Genomic DNA, 27747 nt, shown 5'->3' with positions numbered 1-27747 from the left:
AAACAGTGTAAGAGTGGTCTACCCCCACCTTCCAGCTGGTACCTCCTCTTCTGCCCACCCCCAGGAGGAATCATCCCCTTGCCACCATCACCCACTCCGTCCTGGCAGAGGCAGCCCCTGTCCTGCCGTGTCCCACCTCCCCACTAACACGGGATTCCAGTTCAGACAGGGTCTGGCTCTGGGACCAAGAGCCCTGGCGTTGGTTCTGTCTCCCAGGCAGTCACGTTGACTGACATGAGGTCCCTCAAGCTGGCCCAAAGCAAGACCACGAGAGCCATTTTCTTTTTCTTTCAAATACAGTTCTTTTTCCAACATTGCCTGCAGCAGCTTTGGTGCAGAGATTTGGGGGCCAGGGAGGCATGTGGAAAAAAGCAACAAAAATAGTCAACTGCACAAAGCCTTTCCCTGGAAAAGCCCTGGCTCTGGGGTGGTCAGGACATGTAGCTGCCCTCCCCCCACCACCTGGAGCTCCGGCTTTGCTGGTCGAGGCACGGATGGGGATTCAGCCCATTCCCCATGTAAAAGAGCTATCTGGGAGAGAGAGAATGGCTGCGTGTGTGTGTGTGTGTGTGTGTGTGTGTGTGTATATATCTCTATGTGTGTGTATACGTATGTGTATATATATATATATATATATATATATATATATATATATATAATAGGCTATATTAGAAAATTCTCTCTATGTATAAATATAAAACACTGGTATCCAAACATGACACCACAGCTAACTAAAGTGCTTGACAGCAGTTGAGCATGTCTAAGTATGTAGGTAAAACTAGTCATCCTGAGTGCCCAGGATGAGGGAGGGAGCTGGGGAAGCAAAAACATGGAGAAAGGGCACACTGGCCCCCCAGGGCTTTCTCAGCCTGTCTGACGACTGTCTCACATCAACACTGGGCCTTGTCCCCACCTCTAGCCTGCTCTTCCCACTGAGCTTCTGTCTGGGAGAACAGCGTTTGAAAGCTGGGCATGGGGAGAGTGGTTCCCACAGGGGAACACTGGCCAGTCTGCCTACAGCCTCCTCCACCCGCGGCGCTGGGAATGAAGGGAGAGCTGCATATGCTGAAGGCGGGACAGGAGGAGGATTACTATCCTCATAATTAATAACTGCAGAAATAAAACACCATCGCTCCTCAGGCCAGGCTCTGCCTTCTCTCCTCCTGCGAGGCCTCCTGCCCTTTCATCTGCAAGCCCCAAGCAAAGCATTAGCACCTCCGGCATCTCCAAGACGCCTCCCCTCCAAAACAAGGCCCATTCTGGTCTCAGACCCACAGAAATGCTACAGGCTTGTGGTCAGCAGAACTCCAGGCAGTAGAGGGGCCCCAGAGAGCAGGGAAGGGGGCCCCCAGGACACAGTGCTACAAGAATGGGTTGGTGGTCGGAGGTTTGGAGGCAAATGGGCTTGATGGGGATCCAGTCTGGAAAGAAACAAGCACCACAAATTGTTAGATGAGGGGAGAAAAGCTGGAGGCCGCAGAAGAAATGCAGTTCAGGATTCCTTCCTCCCTCCGTATTACTGTGCTGAGGGGAGTGGGAACACAGGGAGCTAAGAGGCGAATGGAGGGCGCCAGGGGTGTGGGAGATGACAGGGCCAGAGGACTGAGGCCATCAACTAACCACCCCACTCATCCCTGGGTTGGACGAGGCAGAATTTCATGAGGAAGGGGCCTGAGTTCCAGCCCACCTCACCCTCTTCTCCTGCAAGGATTCTGTCCCTGAGCCCCGGAGGGAGAGGCCATGCCCCACCCCATGCTGCGCCCGGGTACTCACCATGAAGGGGTTGGTGGAGATGCCCCCTGGCTGGCTCAGTGGCCTCTGTCCCAGCTTGGCTGATCCTAAGTCGCTGAAGGAAGAGCCTGGGGAGCAAGAGCAGAAACTCAGCAGATGGGAGCCCTGCCCCTCATGCTGGTGCTGACCTACTCCAACCACCTCCCTGCAGGGCAGGCACAGCCACATCCCAGGTGGACAGTGACAGGGGCCCTTCCGAGAGACGCGAATAGAGGTATGGAGCAGTCATAGGACGCAGGCGGGTCTGATGCTTCCAATTCCTCCCCAGTGGTCCAAAATGGAACTAGCGCCCATCTGCCTGCCTCCCTAATATTCCGGTGGGTGTGCACAGTCCCTGGGGGTGGGGAGGAAGGCATGGTCTGAATCCCTTACCGTTCTGCTGCTGGGTTATCGAGGGCTGTGGGGAGAACAGCGGTGGTGGGAAGGTGCTGGAAAAGGCCCCGGTGGGAGGCACTGGCTGGGGGAAGCCAGGCCCAGCACTGCTCATCCCAAAGCTGGGCCCTGTAGAGTGAGGGACATGAGGCTCAGGTGAAGTTCTGGAAGGGCGGCTGGAGAACAGTTCTTCCGAAATCCCTCCGAGATCGGGAAACGGGATTGTTTCCCTAACCAGAGGTACCCAGTGGAAATAACCGTGCATGAGCCACGGAATTCTTCAGCTTCCATGCAACTCTCCAAACCTGCCCCCTTCTTGCCCGCATGGCTTGGGGCATGGAGAGCACAGTGGTTATGAGCATGGGCAGGGCACGGAATTGGGGGCAGCTTTTGGCTACCTATTCAACTGCATAAACTAAAGCTAATTGTTAGCCCTTTCTGTGCCTCAGTTCTCTCTTCTCTTAAATGGGGCAGTACCTACCTCCTAAGGCTGCTGTGAAAATTTAATAACGTATGTAAAGCACTCCACACTGGGCCTGCCACACGGGTACCTCTGGTAGCTATTATTCTTCTCTCGTCATGGCCTCAAGGTTTTTGAGAACAAAACAAAGGGGGAGCATGAGTTTGAAGAGAGAAAAGCAGAGGTTGAGGAGCAGGGTGAGAGGAGACCACAGAACTCTGACTGATGAGGGCAGGGAATAAGGTCATGATTTCAGGGGCTCACCTTAGGATACAGAAAGGAGAGAGGCTGGGCTCCTAGAGGACACTGAGGGTTGGGGAAGGAGACTCATGGCCACTATCGGTCAACACTAAAACAAGCTTCAGAACTGCTGCGGGTTAAGTAGCACTCTGTTTTTCTAATTCTGAAGTTCTGCGTCTGTGACTTGGTTGCTTTTACTTTTTTGCCCACTAGGTGGCCTGGAAATTAAAATCGGTCCTCTCTGGGCTGGTGAAGCCGGCCAGGGGGTACTTGTTTGGGAGGACCACAAGTGCCAGTTGAGGCGCCTGCCGCTCCTTCTGACACTGTGAGAAAAGGGGTGTAAGGCGAGAGGTGCTGGGGAGTTTGCGCCCTGCAGAGAAAGGGCCACTGGACAGTCTGGGAGGCTTACCTGTGGCCAAGCCATTGGGCTGGAATGGGTTGGTGGAAGGCAGCTGGGGGTGAGCAGCAGGTGCTGTGAAAGGGTTGGTGAAGGCTGCTCAGGGTGGAATGGGGTAGAGGTGAGAAAAAGAGATGGTTATTTGTTTCCTCATCTGCTTAATATTGTGATAACTGAGCATTCCTCTAAATCTTCCCTCCACTCCCCTCCCTGCTCAGTGTCCTCGATTTCCTTTTGGCCTTGGAGCCCCTCCCTGGGCTCCAGTCAAGACTCACCTCCAAAGGCAAGCCCTGTGCTGCCACCTCCACCAGGTGTGGCTGACTGGAGTGTGGGGAGCTGGCTGGTCATCCCAAAGACGCTGCAATATGGGGGGAGAAGTTGGCATGCACATCTTCCAGGAGCAAGGAGATAAGCAGGGCAAGGGGCTGGGAGACGCAAAACCAGTCCTGCCAGACATGAGGAGCTGGGTGGGCTGGGAAAAGCAAGGCCAGGTTTCTCGGCCAGCTCTCCTGTCCTAAGGCAAACCCCCAAGTCTGGGCCTACCTGCTAGGGATAACTCCAGTTGACGCCCCAGGTCCCAGGAGGCCACCCATGTCTGCGAGGCTGCTTGGCTGACTGGCCGGTGTAAGAGGAGAGGCACCAAATGGCGTCACCTGGCTGCTCCCTGGGCAGTCATAGGAAATAAAACAAGGCGTGCTGGGCTGAGACAAGATGGAAGGGGCAGGAAGAGACAGAGGTAGGGGGGCAGTGGAAGAGTGGAGCGGTGGCGTGAGAGCCACCAGCTGGGGTCTCTGAGCCAGCCCACTCTTCCCGTGGGTCACCCAGTTCAGGAGGGCTTGTTTCCCGCCAAGAATTCCAGGCAACGTGATACTCAGCTTTTCTGTCTCCCTAGCGCTCAAAGCCATCACCACTGAGAGAAAAGCAGTTCTTCCTCATGTCAGGTCATTGTCCCTCCTGCTCTAGTCTGACTTACACTCCCTTTTCCCTCAAGAGATGGAAAAGTCTGTAATTCCTTCAAAGCAGCATTTCCATTTATAGATAAATCACCTAAAGGGGCATGTAGAGAGGGTAGGCAGGAGCTGTGAAGGGCAGAAAGGTCCAAGAGCACTTGGGAGATTCTCATGGAATGTGGAGATGGCACTGGAGGCGATGACAGCACCCTTCCCTCTCCCATGGGAACTGCCTCTTCTTGGGGGGCGGGGGGCATCCTGATGTTGTGAGCTTAGATCAGGGCTTGGGCACACTGCTCACTGGGCAGGGCCGTCGGCAGGGTTCTCCTGCCCGCCCTGGTCTTCACATCTAAAAAGAAAAAGCATGGAGAGTAAGAGGGAGTTTTACAAAAGAGCAGGAGTCCTGGAAATCCTGAGCGACCTTGGGTCACAAGAAGAGGCCTGAGGCCCTGTCATTTTATGAAAGCCTCTTTATCTGTGTTTACCATTCTAGGCTGTTCTGAGGGTAAAACAAAGCTACAAATGGGAAAAGGGTTTCTTTTTATGAGGCTGGAAGAGTCATACTGAAGGGAAACACACTTTGCATAGTGTCTGTCACATGACCGTGCTCAAGAATGAATGAATATTTGAGTAGGTAGAGTGAGAAAAACTGGATTCTACTTGTGGTTCTACCACTGGCTACTGCTGTGATTTGAGCAAACCATTTCTCTAAGCCATTTTTTCCTCGCTCTCTCATAGGGTGGCTGTAAAGACCCTCAGAGGTAAGAGTTTTGAAATCTGTACAGCGTAACACAAATGTGAGGTTCTATCATAACCTATGATTTAAGAAATGATTTCCAGGGTCAGAGAAGCAAGACAAGGTGTCAAAGGGAACAGGATGGCTGGCTCGGGTCATGAACACAAGGGAACAAGACCCTCCCCTGGACCCTCAGCTCCGGCCTTTCCACATCCTCTGCCTCTGCCTTGAACTTCAAGAGGCCCCAACCGCGGTCTTGGCTTAACTCCTACTCACCTGTCAGGCTTAACAGAACCGTGTCTTCAGATAAGCCTTTCCATTAGTAATGGGAATTCAGTCCTGGTTTTCCTCTCATAGCACCTTGTTCTTTTCCTTCATAGCACTTGACTTATTTGAAGTGATATATTTTTATTTATTTCTGTATCAACTGTGTCCCCGGGACAAGACCAATTCCACCGCCAGGAATTTTCTTACAGCTCTAACTTCCAAGTGCAAAACATACATGGTAGTTAACTCTAACACTGTTTAACAGCAAAAGACTGACTCATCCTAAATGCTTATCAACGGGATCGATTAAATAAATTATGATATAAACATATGTTGGACTATTGTGCAGCTATAAAAAATGAGGAAGCTCTTAATGTACTGATAAAAAAGATCTAACAGTACCGTTAAATTAAAAAAAAAAAAACCAAGGTGCAGAACAGTATGTATATTATGCCATAAAATGTGTAAAAAAAAAAGATAAAACAGAACAAAAAATGAGTAAGCGAAGGCCATCGACTCCTCTTCCCAGAGGTATGGCTGCAGAAAGGAGTTGAGACAAGAGACTAGCATGAGTAAGGTTGTGGAAACATTTTGCAGGATGGGCGACTTTATGCGTATTTGTGAGAAAAAGGGAATGTGCCAGAGAGGTGGAGGAGGCGGAGGTAAAATTCAGATAAGAAAGCTGATGTGACAAAACCCTGCAGAAAGTGGGGAAAGGTGAGGGCGTGTCCTTCACGATGGAAGATACTTTTCCTCTCAGAGACCAGAAGAAGAAGGAAGACAGGAGACAGGAAAGAAATGGCAAAGCCAGGCTGGTTCTCAAATCCGCGTGGCTCTCTGGCCCCTTCAAACCTTCAAACCAGCCTAGTTTCTTGTCAGTAGTTTTGGGCTTTTTCCGGAACGCTCAGAACTGTAATTTGAATCTCCATGTTCTTTCTTTTCTAAGGGCTTAAGCTGTATTTCTCCAAAACCCCTTTTAAAGGGTATCTGCCCTCTGCTAGGCACTGAGCATAACTGACCATGACCAGGCTCTACCTTGGAGGAGCTGAGACTCCAGCAGGGAAGGCAGGTGCCCAGTGCCTGCCTGCTACAAGCTTCTAAAGACAGACAGGCTGCTTCCAGCACGTCAGCATGTAAAGGACAGTGCTCTCCTTGACCACCCTCCCTCCCCAGCCCTGGACTTCCAAGAGGAACAAGTGCGAAGCTATAATGCTACACATGCTTGGGCCTTACTCCTCTCCACTCCACTGGCTACGAGGAAGGCGGGGCAGTCAGCCCGGCGGTGTCGAATCTTCTGATTCTCCAGCCCCAGGCTCTTCCCTCACCTGACTGACTCAGGGTACATAGATTTTTCTCAGCGAACAGTTCCCTGTCCTCACTTAGGGGCAGGCTTGTCAGGCCTGCTCTGGGCCTTCATGTCAGGGAGCTCCGCTAGGTGAGGACCAGGTCCTCTGCTCGGCCAGGCTGGAGAAGGTTGTCCCACCTGCGGGCAGTGCTGTGTGTCTCCTGTGGACACCAGAGGGCAGAGCCAGCCCTTGCTCAGGTGCAGTGGGAACCCTGCACAGATGGCGCATTCTCAGAAAGGAGGACGCCGCAGGAATACCTGTGCTTCACTTTTCTTCTTATACACGGCCAGAGCCTCATTCCAGGCCGCTGTATTCGTACACATGCCTTATAATAATTTCAGGGGGGAAACTGCAGTTTTAGAAACCTCCCCTCTCCAAACTCCCCCTCAGAAATATAAAAATAAAACCAGGCTTGTCAGAAGAGACGCCCACCTCCCCCCCAAATCTCCCTACTTCATACCCAGTAGTTCTTTATGTCACACAAACAACCTTGTGAGCAGGGCGTGGGGCAAAGTGAATGCAGTCTGTCACTTAGCAGCCATTTAGTTTCGGCCAGGTCACTGATCAAGTTCAGCCAGTTTCCTCAACTGCAAAACGTGGAATCTTTCTTTCCTCCTGGAGATGATCCGTGGATGCTCCTCACAATGGCAAGAGCCTCATAAATGTGGGCTGGCTCTGGCTATGGCTGCAGACTCTGCTTTCTGAGATGGTCAGATGCTGAACAAAAGGTTCATCCCAGGTTCAGCCAGGGATGGCTGCAGGGTCAATGCCTTCTTTCTCTCCTTTAAAGTCTTTAAAACAATCAATGGTGCTAGGACTGTATTTCTGAACAGATCAATTTATAACAACCTTGTAGGCTGTTTCATTTTGAGCTCCCATTCCCAGGAATACTTCCCTCTTGCTAAACTGAATATCCCTATACCAACTTACATTCTTACCAACAGTGCACAAAAGGGCCCATTTCCCCACACAATATTGGCCACTATCAATCTTTAAAATTTTTGCGAGTATAATGTTCAAAATTATTTTTACCTTAATTTGTATTTTCCCTGATTAGTCAGGTTGAAGACACGTTCCTATCCCCCCCCCCCCCCCAGGTATTATCTGCTTGTATCCTTTGTCCATTAATCTATTCTTTCTTACTTATAGGCATTTTAAAAAACACACATTATGGCTATTAGCTTTTTGTCTGTTTTGCACGTTGAAAGTATCTTCTCCCTATCTGTTTCATGCCTTTAAGTTTTGTTTGGGACGTCTTTTGTCATATAGAATGTGACCTGTGCAATTTCTATTTGTTAGAATTTATGGAGATTTTGTTTCCCACTATATGGTCAAATTATAAAATGGTTGTATGTTTGAAAACACTATATATTCTGTCTTTTGGTTACAAAGTTCTACTTACATTTATTACTTCAAACTTGTTGAAGTGTTACTCAAAAGGTCGACTTCCTTCCTTCCTATCACCTTTATCTATTAATCTTGTGAGGGTCTACTCGTCTCCCTCTCTGTTGGTTTATTAGATTGTCATCGTGTCTAACAGTGTTTGCTTTAGGAATTTCATAATGTGAGAACTTCTTTTGTTAGTTTTTATTTTTATAAAATGTCCATTCAAAACAATTAAAATAAAATAAAAACAAAAGCAAGTAACCAGTTCATGATGGCACAGTGGGAAGACTGTGGGCAACATGAGTCAGAATGTCTGGGCCCGGGGTTGAGCGCTGCCGCTCTGTGCGTTGCACAACTAGGGAAACTGCTGAACTGTCTCATCTGTAAAATGGCTAAATTTGAAACGTTCCTCTGGAACCTCCAAACTCTAGGATCAGAGGACCAGAGGCAGGCTCCTACCTTGGGTAGGCTGTGGGGTGGGCAGAATAACTTACCAAAGCTGTAACTTCCAGTTAGCATCCGACTGGCTGGCAGTGAGGGTGGAGAAGGGAAAGGGTGCGTAGATGGGGGAAGAGAGAAGGAGAGAGCATAAGTCACTGGCTTTCCTCAGACATCTGTCTTTATAACGTTCCAACTGCCCTCCAGCATCCAAGGATGTCCAAAGGAAGAGGGGCAGTCCAAAGCCTCTGAAGACTCGATGCCTGGGTGCTTAGAGAGGGACTGAATGCTTTCAGGCAGCCTTTAGACTCGCCTTCTATTGTATAACATATGTATCAACTGCACAATAAGGAGTTTAAGGGCTTCTGCTAAGGATGGGTGGGGACTTCTGGAGACCGCCTCAGACTCTGACCCAGCGCTTGCCCTCTGGGCACTCAGTCTAGAGAAAATACCATGTCCTTTCTCAATTTTTCTAGGACTCAGGTCTCCCATACTTCCCAGTCAGAAATCTTCCAGTACACAACCTCCACAGCTCCTGTGGTAATTTTAGCCATTTTCCTTCCATGAAAAAATAGAACAGTAGAACCCCCTCTTCTTTACAAGAATCTCATCAGATTCCTATCGTCCTTTCCTGGAGCTTCTTCTCTTTGTCTCCTTTGTGTAGTTCTGTAGGTTGGTGCAGATGTGGATGAAGGGTGATGAATGGATGTGGACAACTAGATGCAGTTGGAAGAGAGAAAGGAAACTGGTGGGGCAGAGTTTACCTGTGGGTGTTGGCTGGGCCTGGAATGGGGCTTGGCCAGTCAGAGGAATGCTTCCAAATGCAGAAGAGCTGGGGCTACTGCCAAAGGCATCGAAGTTGGCAAAGGCCCCGTGGGAAGGTGTTTGGCCTATAGGTGAAAGGAATATAAAGGTTATGTATATAACATGTATATTAATCTATATAATACACACTAATTCTAAAAGCCAAGGCCACTGGATGGGACATCTGCCTTTTCACAGGGTCCTCTTCAGAGGGAGATGGCAGGGGCCTGGAGCAGAGAGCCAGACACATATGGGGGACAGGGGATCTCAGACGCCTCCAAGCTCACACCCCACCACCTTGCATCGTAAGGCGTTAGTACTTTTGTCAAGGCTTAGTTTGGGCAGAATCATGTGAAAAATTGTTTTTTGGGTGGAGGTGGGAAAGGGCTTGAAAAGGAAAGAGGGAAACTAGATACCACTTTATTCAACACTCTATTATTGGCTAATGCTGATCTTCAGGAAGGGGGCAGGGGAAATGGAACACATAATCCCATTGCCCCCATTTTAATAGAGAAAGTAATAAAAAGGTTATTTCCAGTGTTCTAAAAGAAAGTGCTAGGAGCCCCCACCTCCCAAACATAATCCATGCCACACCCATTTGACCTCAACCCTCCTGTCACATTCGTTCATGTGAAGAGAGCTAGGGGTCACCCAAAGGGAGCGAATTCCTTGTATTACGGTACATATGTCACAGGAAGGTTCTCCTTCCAAGTCCCACTTACCCCCAAAGCCTGGGAATGCAGCAAAGGCAGGTACCGCCTGGGGAGCAGCAAAAGGGTCTCCGCCAATGTCAGCCAGCAGGTCAGTGCTGGCTTTCTTGACTGAGGAGTGGGGCGGTGGCTGAGCGCTTCGGAGCTGGGATGTCCGAGCCTGGGACTGACTGACAGACTTGGAGGAGAAGGCATTACATGTAGCACCTGGAATCCCAGACATGCCCCAGCCCGTGCAGGGCTCCCCAGGCTGCCCCCAGACAGGCCAGGGGAGAGAGAGAGAGTGAGAAACTGCCCTCAGCTGCGAGGATGCCCGGGCAGGAGCTGCCTTAGCCTGTCTCATACCTACTACCTCTGTCTTCTCAGGACACCGGCTCCCAAACCACACACTTAGAGCACAGCAGTTACGGTAAACCTGATATACACAGGGGTGTTGCCCAACAGTCCCCCTGAAGCTGTTACCTCCTCCTCTTTCCCAGGTCCTTGAAGCAGAGTCCCGGCCCCTTCTGTGTTTCCTTGGAGGAATGGTCAGGTTTGGAGTTCATACTCCGACTTCCCTAAACCCTGTTGGGTTCTTTCTTCCAAAAGATACGAGTCCAAGGTGATAGATGCAAGACTTAGCTAACAGCAGGGCTGAGAACCAACTCACAGCTCCTGAACTGTTGTCTGCTAAGTCCAGGAGATTTGATTTAGAAAACTGACTTTCCTGTCTCCCAAACCCCAAAATAATCTTGAAGGGCAGATCTGAGAGTTACCTGGCTAGAGGTGGAGGCAGCAGCTGAGAGAGAGGGCACAGGATCCCCCAGAAGCGTCCGCAGGGGCTTCCCTTCCGGCATGGAGCCCTGAACAGGGGCAGAGGCACTGCCTTTGGTATAAGCGGGCCCCTTGACTTGGTCGGGGGGGACATACCTGCAAGAAACAAGAGTTAGGCGGGAAGAAGAGGCGTAAAACCTTGGACCACGCTCAGCGTAGGTGCTGGAGAAAGCACGGGTTACAGCAGTTAATCCTTTCTCATTTTTCCTACTAATTCTCTGTTTTGAACTGAAGGGAATTTAGCAACGTAACAAAGTTCTGCCTCTCTTGAGCTTCCCCTTTACGGTCAGATGCTCCTTTTCGTCTACAAGAATGTTCAGTTTGCTCTGGCTTGTGCTATTATCCCCTCCTCTTTCCGATACCATCTGGGTTTTAAGTAAAAACACCTGCAATAACGCTGATGGAGGATCCTGTTTCCCAACTTCCTACTCAAGGTCCCCCCTTTTATTTCCTGGGAGTTTCTTCAGATTCTTCCTTCTCAGTCCCATAGAAAAAGTTCCTGCCACCTCAGCTTCTAAGTTCTCACAATCTCTTCTGCCACCTCCTGCTACTTCTGATAAAACGTCTCCCCCTATAGTGTGTGCAGTCTCTATTCTGGAAGAATCTTCTGGACATCCCCAGCAGGGACTCCAAAATGCTGCTTGATTCACATCAATCTCCTTGCTGTCTGCATTCTCTTCTCCACCCTATAGGTACCCCTCAACATGCCCATACCCCAGAAATCAAACAATAATAAGTGACACCTGGGGAGAGAAAAGGCAAGGGAGAACAGAGATGCTGTTTCCTGAAGAGGAAAACATATAACATCATGAATGAAATGAGGAGCCAAAAGCACAAAACTATATAGGACACGTGCTTCCAGCCACCCCTCTCCATATATGACATTGGCTGAGCTATAAAAACTAACCCACACCCCAAGGCCTAGCTCCCCCTTCCAATCAGTCTACTGTCTCTCCAAAAGAGGGGACATCAAATCGGCAAGGTTAGTGACCGAGACCAAGTTGTCCTTTCATCTAGTTTTATGATTTTGAAGTCAGAATTTAGCCCTAACTACATCTGAGTGGAACAAATTCTACCCAAGTCTAGCTTTTGAGAGAAGCCCCAATTCAACTCTGGAAACTAGACTGTCAGATGAACTATGTCTTGGACACATGTCTCCACAGAAATCTCTTTCTTCTTCCTTACCATCTCTTCTTCTCATATTTTTCCTGGAGAAACTCCTTCACCTTCTGAGGATCCCTGGAGTCGGGTATTAAAGATGTTCGAGCATCAAAAAGACCCAGCCAAATCTTCCTGCAAACCTAAAGGAATGGAATTAGGTGACAGAGGACTTGGGGTCGAAAGATGAAATGGGAATGATACTGCATCCAATTTATTCATCAATAAATATTTATCGATCATGGACACGTCTGAGGATCTGGGCATGCCTACAAAACAGACACAACCCGTCCTCACAGCATTATCATCTAATGGGGAGCTCATGCTTTAGATCAACAAAAATAAATTTATAATTACACATGGTGACACATCCTAGAAAACAGAAGGCCATGAGAATTATGGGGAACTAAATTTGGGTGGGGTCAGGGGCAATTTTCAGAGCTGTGGCTTCCAGTAAGAACACCCTCCAAGGAAGCCAATTGCCCGTAAACTAGAAGTACTGCTAACACCAAGAATGGTATGCCCCCGCCAGCAGATTTGGCTGAGGAAGGGGTTTAAATCACTTTCCAGGAAATGATATGGACGTAAACCTGGGTTGCCAAGGCGCAAGTCAGCTCCTGGAGATCTTACTCAGAGGGGGTAGCCTGGTCAACTCTAAATGCTCATCAAGGCGGAACTCCACCCATTTGCCCCTTCGAGTGCCCAGGGGCAACCCCCCTGCAGAGATTTTGCTCCTTTCCCTGATTCCTCCAACAAGAGGCCCAGACAAACCACAATTTGTATAACTAAGAGTCTGTAAATATACAAATATACATAAGATATCTTACATACTAAAATAGAGAAATTCCACCAGAAAAGAAAACTGCAGGGTTTTAATTTTGAGGCAAAGTTCCCCAGCAGATAAGGCAACTACAGCCTGTAAACAGTCCACCAGTGGGCAGCTCACCTCGTTTCCACGGGATTGCAGGAATAGTACTTCAGACTCAGTGAAAGTTGTCATGGAGATGGACTTGACTCTGTGAGGGGGGTTCAGCCCTCTCCTGTGGGAGAGAAACAGAGGAGGAGTATAACGCAGTTAGCACTGCAGGTCTGTTTATGGGAGGAGGGGAAGGGAGAAAGAATAAAACAGCACATAAATTAAGCTCAGGTAGAACTCCCTGCCTGAAGCTACTTTTCCTAATTCAAGGAAAGAAGGGAAGCAAGGATGTTTCGGAGGCTTTTAGAAGAGACAGGGACAACAGAGTCACGGATATGTTGTGATCCCAGTCATTCTGGAGAGGAAGATGGAGACTGCCCCTCCTCTCCCTTGACTCAGACCCCAAGAGTTCAGTGTTCAGCCTCCAGGCTGAGGGGGTACTTCTGAGAACTCAGACGTACCACTTACCATTTCCTGTTTTATCACTGTTTTCACCTATACCACATCCTCAAGGTCCCAGAGCCCATGAGACACAAATCCCTCAAGAATGAGGGAAGGCAAAAACAAAGGCCCATGACTATTCTTGGTAATACTGAAAAAGATAAGATTTGGAGAGAAAAAACAGGGGGCCTTGGCTGGCTGCCCCTCCTCTTGTCTACACAGAAGGCTGGCATGGTGGTAGGGATGGAAGAGCTCTCTGGAAAAGAAATATACTTTCTCATTTCTAGATCTTTCAGTGAAGCAGGAGGAAGTGAGGTTCAACAATGAGATATGAGATTGGAATGAGTCAGGAACATACATCCTGTAGCAATGCTTTTGTACCAGCTCTGTGTGTTCTGTTAACTCCCTGGGAGTCCAGTTCTGCCCACAGAAGCCCTGTGGAGATTACAGCAGAGAAGGCTTTCTTGCTACCCCCCTCAACTGCCTCTAGACTGTTCCAACAGGGGAAACTTGGGGCTAAGCCAGGCAGGGTTTCACAGGTGCCCCTTTCCTTATACCTTAACTTTGCCTTGGGTCTAGACCTCTTGCCCTCATCAGATTAAAAACAATGGGACGAACCAAAACAAATACACTAGACCCTGGGACCAGGAGTGAAAGATCACTGGCACCTGCGGGGAAGTCTCAACTGATGAGGCCTCTTCCGACCTTTACTCTCCTGAAAAAAAGTGAGTGAATCAAGATGAAAATAAAAGTATTGTAACTCTAGAATAGGGTCCTTGTTGATGCCCTCAGGAAAGCAAAAGGAGAAGGAAGCGGTAACAAAATTCACCAAATGGAAATACCAAGAAAAAGGTGGGGAAAACACATATTCACACCTACAGGTGTACACACAGCATAAAAGTGCCGCTGCCACGTCTGGAAGAGCGAGCGGCATGGCAGTTCCAGTTTAGTGTAAGTGAGGGTGGCAGGGAGGGGCACAGATGACACAGCACAGAGTGAACAGCAAAGGGCACGTGCCCTTTTGGATGATAAATGACTGATTACGGATTCTAACAAAGGATAGAACACTGCAGGCTACAGCTGAGGGCGTTTTCAGCAATTCTGCTGCTAGACTTTTAAGTAAAGGGTCTCAAAATACCCCTTTAAAAATCAAGCAATACCAAAGAGGACTGATGCCCCTAGGAAAGACAAGCGTGGGGAAAACCAAAAGTGAAGCTTTGTTACTATATGTCAAACAGTAGCTCTGAAACTTGATCTGAAGGCTCTGTTCTGATCACATTTCAGAGAGATTCCAGTTTTCTCTCCTAAAGCCTCCCTTACTGATGGCTTGGTTTTGTTTTGCTTTGAAGGCCAGACAGCCTGCTTCTCTCTGTACTCCTTCCCTTCCCCTTTCTCACAGTAACCAGACCCTCGCCCCGCAGAATGCCAGGCCTTCCTGAGGTCCAGCCGGAGCAGACCTCTCTGTCCCGACGATCCTGGTCCTCCTCACCTCCGACTAACAAATATTCACTTTGACAAAACACAAGGTATTGTGATAGGCACTTTGGGGGATGCAAAAAGTACAGGATCCTGTCCTTGATCACCAGCTGCTGGCTTGTCAGAAGGACCCAGGGAGCCTGGACGCTGGTACTTCTCAATGCAGTAGGGTGCCATTTAGGCACACAGGCCAATCAGGAAGAATGTGGCATCAGGATGCAGCAGCGAGGGAAGAGAAATGGCCATGGAGAAAGGAAAATGTATCATGTTTACACTAGAAAAACAGATTTTAAGCCTATCACAAAGAGGTCACTGACATTTCCGGAAAGGACAACCAGGAAGTATTAGCAAAGTATAAACAGGGAGGTGTGCTTCCCTGTAAGGGGTGGGGGAGGGGGGCTTGACCCACACAGGAGTCTAGAGGGCATATTTACAACAGAATTTTCTATGGCTGAGGTTAAACTGAAGGGTTTTTTGGGGGGTGGGGTGGGGGGGAGATAGGATGAAGGGAAGGCAGAGAAAATGAGTGATTTAGGTGCTTTGGGCCAAATGAATCTGATGGAACAGGGTATTTCCATAGCACAGTACAGAAAGCATTGCTTTGACCTTGATGTCTACAGACTGGGTTATGTACAATAACCAGAGCCACAGTTTGGGGGCAGAGATAATTCTCTACACGGCAACACAACACTCAGCATCCCAGGAAGAGGGCCTAGTTACACGGCTTATGAGTCAGAGAATTTGTTTCTGAATCAGAGAGAGGCCACTGCTGGCTGAGAAAAGCAATTTAGAAACAAGAGCCCCTCCCCTCCAGTAGCTGACATCAAGTGGTCTAGGAGTGCTGCTTTCCGTCGTGTGCATGCTATGGTCACACAATGGGCCAGAGGTGAGTCACTGGCCTGAAGTCAAACAGACCCTACTCTCCAACTTGCACCTAGTCTCCCCAAATTAACTCTCAGGTTCTCCCCAAAAGAAGAAGTGAGAGCTAGAAGGAGGTCCTGCCCTTCAGTTAGCACAGCAAATCCATTCTGTTATTTCTAACCAGGAGGTGCTGGGGAAAATATAGAGATAAATTTATTTGCCCAGAATAGTACAAGTTTTTCCAAATGAAAGCAAGTACATTAGTAGGACGTGACCCTTCAGCCCAGTCATGATGTCTTTTTCCATTTCAGTTTCTTTTTCATAGAAATGCACCTAACTGACATTTGAAGTACTTTGAATCACTCTTTGAAATAGTCTTGGCAAGTAATTTGCAGAGATCCTAAAGTCTGCCCAATTCTTCCTTAGACTTGCTCTCCCCTCCCTCTATTAAGCACCCGACTATTTCTACAAATACCATGCCTGTTGTTTCTCTGTGGTCATCACCCTCAGAGTGGCCCACATTTTGCTTATATCTTGCTTTATAAAAGCCTCAAACCTGCTCAGCTGCTCAGATAAGAAGGTTCTGCCAGGTCAACAATGGAAAAAAACAGTTCCACCCAGCACCCGAGTTCTTTCACTTGTGCCAAATCTGAACTTGGGAATTCCTTACCTCGGAATATTTGTGTTCAAATTCATACACCCAGACTGTGTTTCTTTGCTCCTGGGATTCCACACCTTTGAGTCTGAGCAGGGTTTAGTTAACTAGTTCAGTTCTTATCTTGAACTCAAACATCACCAAGAAGAGTCCCTTTTACAGATTCTTAATAGTTCCTAATAGGAAGGTTCCCCTATTACCCTGCTCCAGGGTCAATTTCACTAATTTTAGGAAACTTCTTCCTAATCTGAATTCCCCTGCTTCAACCCATTTCCTGTTGTTGTTCCTCAGTGACAATGATAAATAGCTGTCCTCTATGTAGAATCATATTAGCAGCTGCCCTCCTCTTCAGGCTCAAGGTCAATCCTTTAACATTGTTTTTCCCTTTCTTTTCATCACTTTGGTGATTTATTATGTTTTTAAGGGCTTTTCAAGTTCTCCAAGGCCCCCCTCCCCAATATGATAAAGTCTGGAATTTAGTGAGACTCTGCTGGGCAGAGGTGAATATGAAAGGTGAGGCGGGAGGGGATGGTGGGATGGGACTAAAATAAGGGCAAGGCACATGTCTATCTCTCCAGCGCAGACAGATGGAAAAGTACTGAATTATTGAATAACATACTACACCTTTCCCTCCATGGAGATAAAAGTGCTTCAATAAGGAGCCACTACTAGCGAGCCAGACAGGGAAATTAAGGGACAAGGAGGGTTAGGAACTTGTCACAAATAAAGAGCTGTCTGTCAAGCACATCTCTTGACACCCAGCTCAAAGCTCTGTCGGCCCTAATCCTGACTTAATCCCGTCATCAGAGTAAAATTGTGCAGAACTAGAAGAGACAAGTATCCACTACTGAGACCTGAAGGAAGACAGATTAAAGGATGGATCCAAACAGCCAGGTTGGGAAAGCACATCACATACTTTCTGAAAAACCTGGGTGTCCAAGGTAGTGCCCATCCCTGACGTCAATGAGATCTCAGGCCTCAACATCTATTTTCTTTTTCAGGAAAAGTGGTTTATTCATGAGGCATGTCAGCAAACAGAACAAGAAAGAACATTCAAGGCACGGCTTTGGAAATAAATCCCTTTTAGCGGTAATTTTTACCCCAACCTAGCTTCAAATGGCAGATTCATCCTCTAGTAGAAGAGTCAGAAATACAACTAAGCAAACACACCCATGTATATATTAGGCAAATTAAATGGCTCTATATCCAGGTTAAGGAAATTAGGTGTTGGAAGAAAACCAAATGAGTAAAAACTAGGTCAAATTTGGGACCTACAATTGTGGCAGCATGTATATAAATTTAGAAACGGCAGAAACTGACAGCCTCTCTCTCAATCCTTCACACCAACGCTGTGGGTTTTTGCTACAGCTGAGAAGTATTTCTTATTAAAAAAGAGAGATCAAGAATGAGCTCACATATGCAGAAATGAAGGCATAGCCATACCCACCCACCAATATTAAAATCTGAATTTTTCTTCAGATCTGGAGAAATTTAACTTTGGCTGGAACAGTCACCTCAGCCAATCTGGCCAGCTGGGAACTCTGGTAATTATTGTCATTGCCTCCAGAATACTTCATCCCCCTAAGAAACAGACATATTTGAAACATACTCAATGGAAAACTGGCTTTCAAATTACAAAGCCAATCCTGCTGTTTCCTTTCTCTGGCTATGGCACTAACTTTGGTACTTCAGTTCCCTACCCCCTCTTCCCCATATCCTCTTCATTTTAACAAAGAATATTTCTTCTCTTTTCATCACCATACCTCAATTTCTTACCACTCTCTAGCCCATGCTGAGCTTTATTTTACTTCATAGCATTTATCACTACCTGCAATTATATATTTAATGATAGAAGCCCATGGCCTCCACTGGGACGTAAGCTACATGAAGATGGGTACTTTGTCAGTTTTGTTCCCTACCATATCTCCAGTGCCTAAAACAGTATCTGGAGCTTGATAGACACTCAATAAATATTTGTTGACTGACTTAATGTATGTGCACATTGTTGGCCTACCACAATTTTCACTTCCCAGTACCACAAAATCCTAACCTATGGGCAATCAACCATGTGGATTTAAGATGTTAACTGTACGTGTCACTGTGGAGCCATGCCTCTCCTCTCCATCACCTGCTGGACCGCGTGTGCTCCCTCACTCTGCAGCTGCAATAAACATGCCCCACCCCACACATTCTGCCTAAGGCCCACCTGCCTGCTCCCAGCCCTTCCCACAAGACATCAAAGGACACAGGTAATACTTTGTTAAGACCCTTTTAAAAGCTTTATGTACCCTGCTCTAGTCCGTGTTAATTAGCACTCCAATTAACAAATGAGAAGTACCACCAGAACCCAAACAGTCAGGGAAACTACAGCTTTCTTGTAGAGTTTCTTTTGGTAGTTCTGTCTTTATAATCGCAACATGCCTTCAGTTCAGTTTCATTTATTGGCCCAGCCTCTTCTTGATCCTTCACTCTACTCTCACTTCCTGCTAACCAAGGGTTGGCCTAGCGTCTCATTTCCCAACCACCAAAATGTGTTCCCTACAGTCTACCACCTCAAGAACCACTCTGAGTGAGTCTCATAATGCTTTACCAAAATACTAAGCAGAAATGTCCTTCTTAGAAACTTTTGAAACAAAAAAACAAAAAAAGGGGGGGGAGCTGGTAGATTCCTACCACATGTTCCCACTGAACTTAAGTTCCTAAAAAGCTAAGCCTCTAGTTGGAGGTACACACACCCTAGACAAAGCCAGGCCTCTTGGGGGTACTTCTCTATTAAATTAATCCTCAGGCGATAGTCACCTCCACCCAGTATCTCTCCAGATCACAGGTGTTTGACTTTTCATTAATGGGATCAACAATAATGACCACAGGGAAAAAGTGGTAAAGTTCTGCAAATTGTGCACTGACATTTAAGGAGTTAACTATCCCAGCAAAAGAAACCAGATTTTTAATGTGTCCCAGATCCCGTGGCCCTCCTTCTGTCCTGACTAAAGGAGATTCATTATAGAAGGGAAATGTTATCAATGGGATACTTTAAACCAAGATCCATAAAATAATGATAATGATGTCAGCACTTCCAATGTATTCAGCGTTTTTCATTCCGTCACAGCTAATCCGAATGAATTAACACTTTTTCTTAACATTTTCTTCCTAGGACCTAGACTCTGATATAACAACTTTAACTTCCTGCTTCCCTTTACTTTTCTCCAGACTCTCTAATCAGATTTTCCTTTTCATAATGAGATTTTCAGAAATCTGCTTTCGCATTCCACTTTGCACTATTCATATTCCTAAACTTTGCTCCTTCTCTTCTCAGAGTACTTATCCCAGTCTCAAGTCTCTATCCTTTTGCTTCATTTGAGTCTCTATCTCAACTTGTGACAGACACATTCATTCCTCTTTGGGTTCTTTTTAAATCATTGTCCCATGAGCCACAGTGGTTTTTACTTAGACCAAAATCAAGTCCCTTCTACAGCACATAGGTGAGGTTGATCAGAACATAGAAGATTGGCAAAGGAGGCAAAAACTGAATAGAAAAACAATCCTAAACTGCATCTTAGAAGGCTTGGATCCTCATTTCTGGTCTGCCATGATCATAACTAACATCAAACAACAAATGCTGACAACAGCAAGCTCCATATGGCCTTAGATAAGTTACTGAACCTCTTTGCTTCTGTTCTCCCTTCTGTCAGGCAAGAACAATACTGCTCTCTCCTTGGTTCCTAAAGGTATAAAAAGAAACAAGGAAAGTGCTCCTTGTTAAAAACAAAGCCAACGACCAAACCAACCAACCAATGTATTAAAACAATACTAAAAAAGTCAAAATAAATTCCTTGATAAACATTTAAAAAATAGAGATACAGGCTTGGTATCAAATGTTAATCATGCATCTAACCAAATTCCCTAAGGGGAAAAAGAAATTTACTATATAATCAGAAATCTGGGCTAGAAATGTGGTTCTAAATTAGCTCAGGCATTACCAAATAGAGTGCAAGTGCCAAGTGTAGCATATCAGATTATACAACAACCCCCAATCTAGAAAGAGTTGCCAGATGCTACTACTGGGATCAAGTCATGGCCACAAGGAGCTTAGACATATAAATTATTATATTTAAGGATGGTTCATCCACATCCCCAAACCTTTGGAAAAATTAACTCTAACAAGGCAACCCATCAGTTCTCATCTCTTAGATTTGTAAGATAATCTACTTCTGGGTAGCATTTCAAAACCCTGTAAGATTAGAATCTGCATCTGAACACTGGAACATGGCTCCTTACCTGCCTCTATCTCTGTGCTGTCAACCTGGGTTAGTTTACCTATTTTAACTTGGTTTCTCCATCTCACACTCCAGGATGGGCACAAGCAGGAAGGAAGAAAGGCACTCCCTCATCTTGAGCCCAGTTTGCCCTATCTTTTTCCTTTTTGCCCCCCATCTACATTAAATTCCCTTTCAAGGTATATGTCATTCTCTGGCCTTTTAAATCTCTAACCCTCTCTCCTCAGTTCCCTTCAATTTCCCCCATTTTCAGTTCTCCTCGTCTCCCTTAGGCTTTTTCTCCATTCCTCTCCGGTGTCCTTCCTTCCCATGAAACGCGACTCCAATCGTGCGTCTAGACTCCCTTGCCCCCTTTCCTTGACTACGACACCTCTGCATTAGACAACCCTCTCGCCACACCTGGCGCGTCCCTCCAGGCCTTTCCGCGTCCCCGACCTCGGCTGTCCCTACGCCCCTTATCCTCACTGTCCCCCACGCCGACTCTCCGCCACTCCTTCCCGGTCTTCCCCCCGCGCCGGTCCACTCACAGGAGGCCAGAGCAGGTGGTGCAGACGAAGCTGCCCACGGTGATATCCACGTAGGTGACCCCGCGCTGGGCGCACTCGAAGCAGTGGCGATTCCCGGCCTGGCTGCAGCCGCCCAGCTCCCTTACCCGGCGACACCACACCTCGGAGGCCGCCTCCGCCTCCGCCTTTCCCCCGCCAACCCCGCCACCCGGCCCTGGGCCCTTTTTCGCCGCCATCACCATGGCTGCCCCACTGTCTCGGACCTCGTCCCCGCAAGTCAGCAATTGCCCCTTAAACCACAATCCACTTCCCGCCTCCTCAGTCGCCTCCGCACGTCCGGCTCCCCTGACAGAAGCTCGGAAGCCCGCAGCGTCCGCGCGAGACTCCTCACCCCCAGTCTCACCTATCCTGCACAGTGATTGGCTAGTCTCCTCACTCTGATTGGCCCGACATTGGACGGCCTCAAGCTGCGGAGCCGCCAATGCCACGCCTCACTGCCGTCAGACCTCAGGCCTCTCCCATTGGCCCGCAGAGAACTGGCTGCGAGAACTGTGCGTGCCGTCTCCTTGTCCCCGCCCCCTCTCGCCACCTCTTTCACGGCGGCCCGCCTCCCAGATTCGATTGGTGAATTCTCGGAATTTAGGCTCCGACGCTAACTGTGATTGGCTGTCGGGATGCAAAGTCAGTGCGCGAGAAAGAGTAGGGGTCCCACGCGTGCGCAGCTCTGGTCCTCCGGTCTGATGATGTTTATTCCCGCCAAATTTCAAAGGCCTTGTCTCAGTTAGACTGCTGAGAGGCTAGCAGCGCAGAAGAGAGGTAGCCATATGAGGGGCTGGGGGGGGGGGAGGAAGGAGCTCTTAGAGGCAGGGAGGGAGAAGGAGAGGAAGTGCTTTATAAATGCTATTTTACTTACTCCTACCCTATGCCGTAGGAAATCTCACTTTACAGAGAGTTTTAGGTTATATAATTTGCAGTAGGTCACACAACTGGCACGTGGCCCAACCTGGATTTTAATCTGGGTCGTCTGACGTTAGAACTGCTTTTAATAACCACACTATCCATGGAATAGTATTTGACTATTCATTTAACAAACACAGAATGTCTACTAGGTTTCAGGCACTGTTCTAGACAACCAATCAAAACTCCCATCTTCATGAAGCTTACATTCTAGCAAGGGGAGGCGGACAATAGACAAGTTAAAAAATCATCAGTTAGTGATAAGTTTTGTGCAGAGAATTAAAATAAGGTATTGCAAAAGAGAGTGACTTGTTGGGTATTTTAAACTGTTCAGAGGAACTACGTCTAAAGCAAGTTGAGACCTGAATAACAAAAAGGAGTCAGCCATGACGAGATCTGAGGAGAAGCAAGCCAGGAAGAGGTAAAACATAAAGAAGCTTGGTGTGTTTAAGCAGCAAAAAATGAAAGCCAGAATGACGAGCGTAGTGAGGGGAAAGTGGAGGGATTATACTGGAGTGGGACCGCATCATGTAAAACCTTCTGGACTTTGGTTAGCAGTTTAGATTTTCTTCTAAGTGTGATGGAAAACAATATTAGTTAGAATTAGGTCGCACTATGATGAAAACCCAAAATAATTGGGACTTAAACAAGATGAAGTTTATTTCTCTCATGTAAAAGTCTAGGTAGGCATTCCAGGGCTGGTGGTTTGGTCCATTGTCAGGGACCCGTAATGCTGCTCCATAATGCATTACCTTCATTCCCAAGTTTACCTCATGACCTATTCGATTATAGCTTCAATCATGTGTCTGTTACAGTAGCAGGAAGAGCCTGCTGTTTTTAAGGACAAGCCAGTAAATTGCATACAACCTCATTGGTCAGAACTCAGTCACATGACCACACTTAAGTGTAAGGAGGGACTCTGGAGAATGTATTCTTTATTTTGGGCCTCCACGTGCGCATCTAAACTTAAGAGGTAGGAGAGAAAGGATGTTAGGATAAAACCAGTCTCAGCCACAGAAGCCTTGGAAGGATTGTTAGCAAGGGCAAGACATGATCTGATTTTCAGTTTTGAAAAAAATCATTCTATCCATTATAGGAGAAATGGTTATAGGTGGGTGAGATTGGAATTAGGGCAATTAGGAAGTGAGTTTAGCAGTCCAGGTGAAAGGAAATGGTGGCATAGATCAGGATGGTAGGAGTAGGTTGGAGAGAAATGAATTGATTCAGGGAATGTTTGGAGGTAAAATCCATAGGACTTGTAATGGATTACATGTGGGAGGTGAGGGAAAGAGGAATCAAAGGCAGCCTCTCTAGAGAAGCGCCATCCAATAGAACTCTCTGTGATGATGGAAATGTTCCATATCTGACTGTCTAATGTGGTTGCTACTAGCTGCATGTGGCTATTGAGCACTTGAAACGAGACTAGTAAAACTGAGGACCTGTTATTTTAATTAAATAAAATTTAGCCACACATGGTTAGTGACTACCATATTGGACAGGGCAGCTCTAGATTTATTTTTTAACAACTGGGTGGCTTATGGTGCCGTTTATTGGAAAAGGGTAGACTGTAGCAAGAGCAGGTTACAGGATGCTGATAGCAAGAAATTAGTAGTTTTGCTTTGGACATGTTGATTTGACACCCTTGGGAGGCCTCCAAGGAGTTGATAAAATAGGCAGGTAGATATAGAATTGCAGGAGGTTTAGGAGTCATCAGTATAGAGGAGTTATTTAAAGCCATGGGACTGGATGAGATTGCTTAGGTACAGCATGGAGACAGAGAAGACGGCCCAGAACTAAGCCCCGGACACTTCAGTGTGTACTTTGTTCCACCTCTCTAGTTATCACAGCCACAAATGCACTTTAACATCCCTAAAAGGAGGCAACATCAAGTCACATCCAGATATGCAGATATGACATCTCAGATCACTTTAAATGTTCCTTCTAAGTTTCAGAGTTAACGGTTTCCAAGTGCTGCCCATTCCTCATATGGTTTCTCATTAACCAAAGGTTATTTTTACTATCCTGAAACCTTGAAAAAATTGGTAGACTAAGCTGCCACCAAACCCTGATGTATACAATAGTGGGGGAGGGAAATTAGAATGTTGACATGGATTGTAGCTCACAGATTCTGATATGGTATGGATTGTGATAGTTTTCTGTTAATTTGTACCACGGGGTGTGGTGGTGCAAGGAAGCCCCCAGGCCTTATTGGGGAATCACGCTATTTCCCCCTTCATAATCGGGGGAGCAGAGCTAGCACAGGAACCATTGGCCTAGTGGCAGGAAGAATCCCAAACGGTTAGATGGAACCCTTATTGGTTCCCTGGTGAAACCACCTCACCCTTGGGCATTTAAGTCAACAGATCATGAGTGAATTGGGGGATGGAAAGCAAATATTTTTAGAGAGAAAAGTAATAGTGAAAGCTGTTACTCTTCACCCAACCTCTATATTGGATGAGGGATAATTGACACTGCATTTCAGTCACCGTTTGAGATCACATATCACTTTCTGCAAGAAAGCATCCTAGTCTCACAGGTGCAGTCTCCTGGATACTGTCAGATCTGTTTTCAGAACAACATTTCATTGTTCTATAAGACCAGCTGCTTCTGGTGGATGGGAAATATGATAATGGCCCATGGCTTGCCAACTGTTTTATTTCTTTCCCTTGGTTGGAGATAATTTTCTCCGCACCACCCTGTGTTATGCAAAGTCAGTAATTCCTGGGATAGTGAAATAGTCAGAGGCTGGGAAAGAAATAATGTATAGAATAAATGTTTTTATATATTTAGAATAAATATATAATAAATGTATATATATTTATATATATATACATATATTTAATGTATATATATTTATATGTATATATATTTATATATATATACATATATATACAAGTATAGAATAAATGTTTTTTTCTAGAGCATATAAATCACCACACCCTGTATGAGAGTTGAACCTGCCACTAGACTCCTGAAAGATTCCCAAGAAGCTAGGTGCTCTGTTATGGCCTCAAGACTGTATCCAGTCTCCTACTTAATTCACTTACTCTTTTTATTAAGTAAGACCCAAAATATTTCATCTGAGCACTGTTTGAGCTGTAGCTCACAGATTCTGATATGGTATTTATTATTATTTTCTAAATATTCAGCATTTTGATTTGCAATTTTTTGTTGACTCAAGAGTTTCTTTTAAAAATGAACAATAAAATTTTTCAGGTGATCGAGACATTTTTTCCCTTAGTTTTAATGTTAATGTCTAGTTGTATTGCATTGTGATCAGAGAATGACATATGTGTTATTTCTATTTTTAAAAACTTAATGAGGCTTTCTTTGTAGCCTAATATGTAGTCAACTTTTGTGAGGTTTCTCTGAGTATCTGAAACGAAGGTGTGTTTGATAATATCAGATCTACTTTATTTATTTATGCTACTGAGGTCATCCAACTTCTTACTTATACATGCAACTACTTATAGCATTTTTCATAATGTAAAATCCCTCTTTTACCTTGCTATTGCAGAGAGAGAGGCTTCCTCATGCAATGCCTGCCTGTCTGATTGTCATACACTCCACTACCTCTTCTGCTTCTCAGAGCTAAACTAGGTCCAGGAAGCTTCTGCCTGCTTCTCTGCCTACTCAGTTTCCCCATGTCAAACACCTGAGACAGACCCTGAAATGGCTTTTGTGCTTCATGGTATGCCTCTCACCCTTGAGAAATGTATTGTGCTGGCTCTTTTTGAGATCTGCAATAAAGGACCTAGCAAGTGTCCCAGCACAATTGAGAAAAACTTAGAACCTCACCAAGGCACATCCTTGTGAACTTTAGTATAGTGGCGATAAACTATTTATATGTATTGTAAGTTTCTAAGGGGACAAATAAATGATCCAAACTGGAATTTACACTAGCAACTCTGAAGGGTAGAAGGCAAAGGAGCACTACATTAAAAATTCTGTAGAAAAATAATTTCTAACCTGCAATTCCTTATACAGCCAACCTACAATTATCAATTACTCTAGAATAAAGACGTTTTCATTAATTCAAGGTTCAGATGCAAGTGACAGAAAACCCAAAACAATAGTTACCATTTTTTTTTTTCTCATAAAAATCCAGGTCACTAGAGGGGCTCTATTCTATGAAACTCTCAACAACCCAGATTCAGTCCAGGCTCCCCCCCCCCGCCATGCCCAGGATGTGGCTGTCATCCTCATGGTTCAGGATAGTAGCAGATGAGTCACAGATACCAGATGGAGGAAGGGATGATGAAGGAGGAACAAGGGGTATTTGTCAGCAATCTCTTCAGGAAGTTTCTTACAAACTGCCAAATAACACTTCTGCTTACATCCCATTGATCGGAATTTGATCACATAGCCAAACCTTGGTTGCAAGGGAGGCTGGAAAATGTAAAATATAGACTTTATTTTGGATGGTCTTGTGTCTAGCTAAAAACTATTACTGTGGAAAAATAGAAGACAGACATGGGTGGAATAAGTAGCAGTCTCTGCTACACAGTCTTAAACATTTTCTGAGCACTCTTTTTCAGAAGCTACTGGTGGAGTATACCACCAAAGTGAAGGGATGAAGCAGGAAGGAGGAAGACTCGGGATCCATGAATGAGGACATCAAACACCAGAAAGATAAAGGGAATTCCTCGGGGGTTGGTAAAAGGTGATTACAAGATGACAGCTGAGCTGCAGGCCTAGACAGAAGCCAGTTCAGATTGAAGAAGGTTCTAGGAGGGATTTCTTTAAGAAGATGAAACTGATAGAAGACCCAATAACTTACCTTCTCCTTGAAGGCAGAGAACAAACCTTTACATCTGCAACAGCCTATTCCATATGTTTGAAAATAGTAGAATAATAGAAGACAATTATACATAAGGGGTTCAATTAGCAAGAAATACCTAGAAAACTAGGCAAACAAAAAGACATGACAATTATTAACTCCAGGGAAAACAAATAGAATAATAACAACATTATAATGTATGGCTCAATTATAAATAGCACTTACATAGTTATAGAAAAATAACCATAATTAAAATGACAAATATGTTCAGAGGATGGTGACATGGGAAGGGTGTGTGTGTGTGGGGGGGGGGGAGAGAGAGAGAGAGAGAGAGAAGAGAGAGAGACTGGAAGTAAAAGAGAACTAGGTCTTATTGTCCACAGTAGTAGGAAGTAGTTAACTCTTTAAATTATGTACATGTCAAATTTTATTATAAATAAAAACATAAACTTAAAAAAGAAAAGGTAAATAAAAAATTAAAAAAAAAAGACAAGGTAATCAGATTCTCTTTCTTGGGCTTTTCAGGTGAGAAATGTGGAATCAGATGGAAGGAAACAAACACTAATGGGAACGGTAGATGATGTCTAAGCCACGTAACCAATGTGGGATAGAAGAAAATCCACAGATTCCTATTGCCGGAATTTTTGTGGACCCAGAATTTCCTTGGGTTTCAGTGAAGCTTGAATCCCCTATAACCTCAGATCTAGGAGATTTGATCTCTCTCATTCTCTCTTCTGTTTTCCTTATTAGATCTTTGTTGAACAAACTTTTGTTTCTTCCAGTGAAAAAAGCTCTGCTAAAATAGAGGTACGTGCTGCTTCCAAAATTCCTTGTTAGTTGAAAAGGTATAAACCTTGTCCTTCACTTCCTACCCCTTCCTTTCACTTTGCAGGAGACAGTCTATTATACATTGTTACAGTCGTCCCCTAAATTACAGTCGTCCCCTAAGCGCCTCACGGATATGGCAGGTCCTTGTATTTCTGCCAGTGTTATCTCACACCTCTATTAAG

General features: G+C 45.9%; 1 protein-coding gene across 3 annotated transcripts; it reads right to left on the bottom strand.

The window, feature by feature from the left end:
• Window positions 1-277: 277 nt before the first annotated feature.
• Window positions 278-21397, bottom strand: AGFG2 (ArfGAP with FG repeats 2). Of its 3 annotated transcripts, none has more exons than XM_074328338.2 (13): window positions 21264-21397; window positions 12815-12908; window positions 11896-12011; window positions 10653-10806; window positions 9910-10075; window positions 9148-9273; window positions 8440-8472; window positions 3804-3924; window positions 3536-3618; window positions 3273-3356; window positions 2164-2292; window positions 1774-1859; window positions 278-1421 (listed from the first exon to the last, which is right to left on the bottom strand). In XM_074328338.2, exons 2-13 carry the CDS (start codon window positions 12866-12868, stop codon window positions 1362-1364), a joined length of 1212 nt encoding a protein of 403 aa, XP_074184439.1. In that variant the 5' UTR covers window positions 12869-12908; window positions 21264-21397; the 3' UTR covers window positions 278-1361. The 3 variants fall into 3 exon arrangements, with proteins under 3 accessions (XP_074184439.1, XP_019608332.2, XP_019608335.2); XM_019752773.3 differs by having other exon boundaries at window positions 21022-21391; XM_019752776.3 differs by lacking the exon at window positions 8440-8472 and having other exon boundaries at window positions 21022-21393.
• Window positions 21398-27747: the final 6350 nt, after the last annotated feature.

Source organism: Rhinolophus sinicus, chromosome 3 (assembly GCF_057876585.1).
Source record: "Rhinolophus sinicus isolate RSI-liver-muscle chromosome 3, RSI-T2T, whole genome shotgun sequence".
Lineage (NCBI taxonomy): Eukaryota > Metazoa > Chordata > Mammalia > Chiroptera > Rhinolophidae > Rhinolophus > Rhinolophus sinicus.
This window is presented reverse-complemented; position numbering and strand designations above follow the sequence as displayed.

Coding starts and splice junctions, on each gene's coding strand:
- AGFG2 (XM_019752773.3), bottom strand. CDS start 21,242: ATGGTGATGGCGGCGAAAAAGGGCCCAGGGCCGGGTGGCGGGGTTGGC. Junction 12,909..21,021: donor ACCACCTGCTCTGGCCTCCT/GTGAGTGGACCG, acceptor TCTCTCCCACAG/GAGAGGGCTGAACCCCCCTC. Junction 3,925..8,439: donor AACTGGAAGTTACAGCTTTG/GTAAGTTATTCT, acceptor ATGACTGCCCAG/GGAGCAGCCAGGTGACGCCA.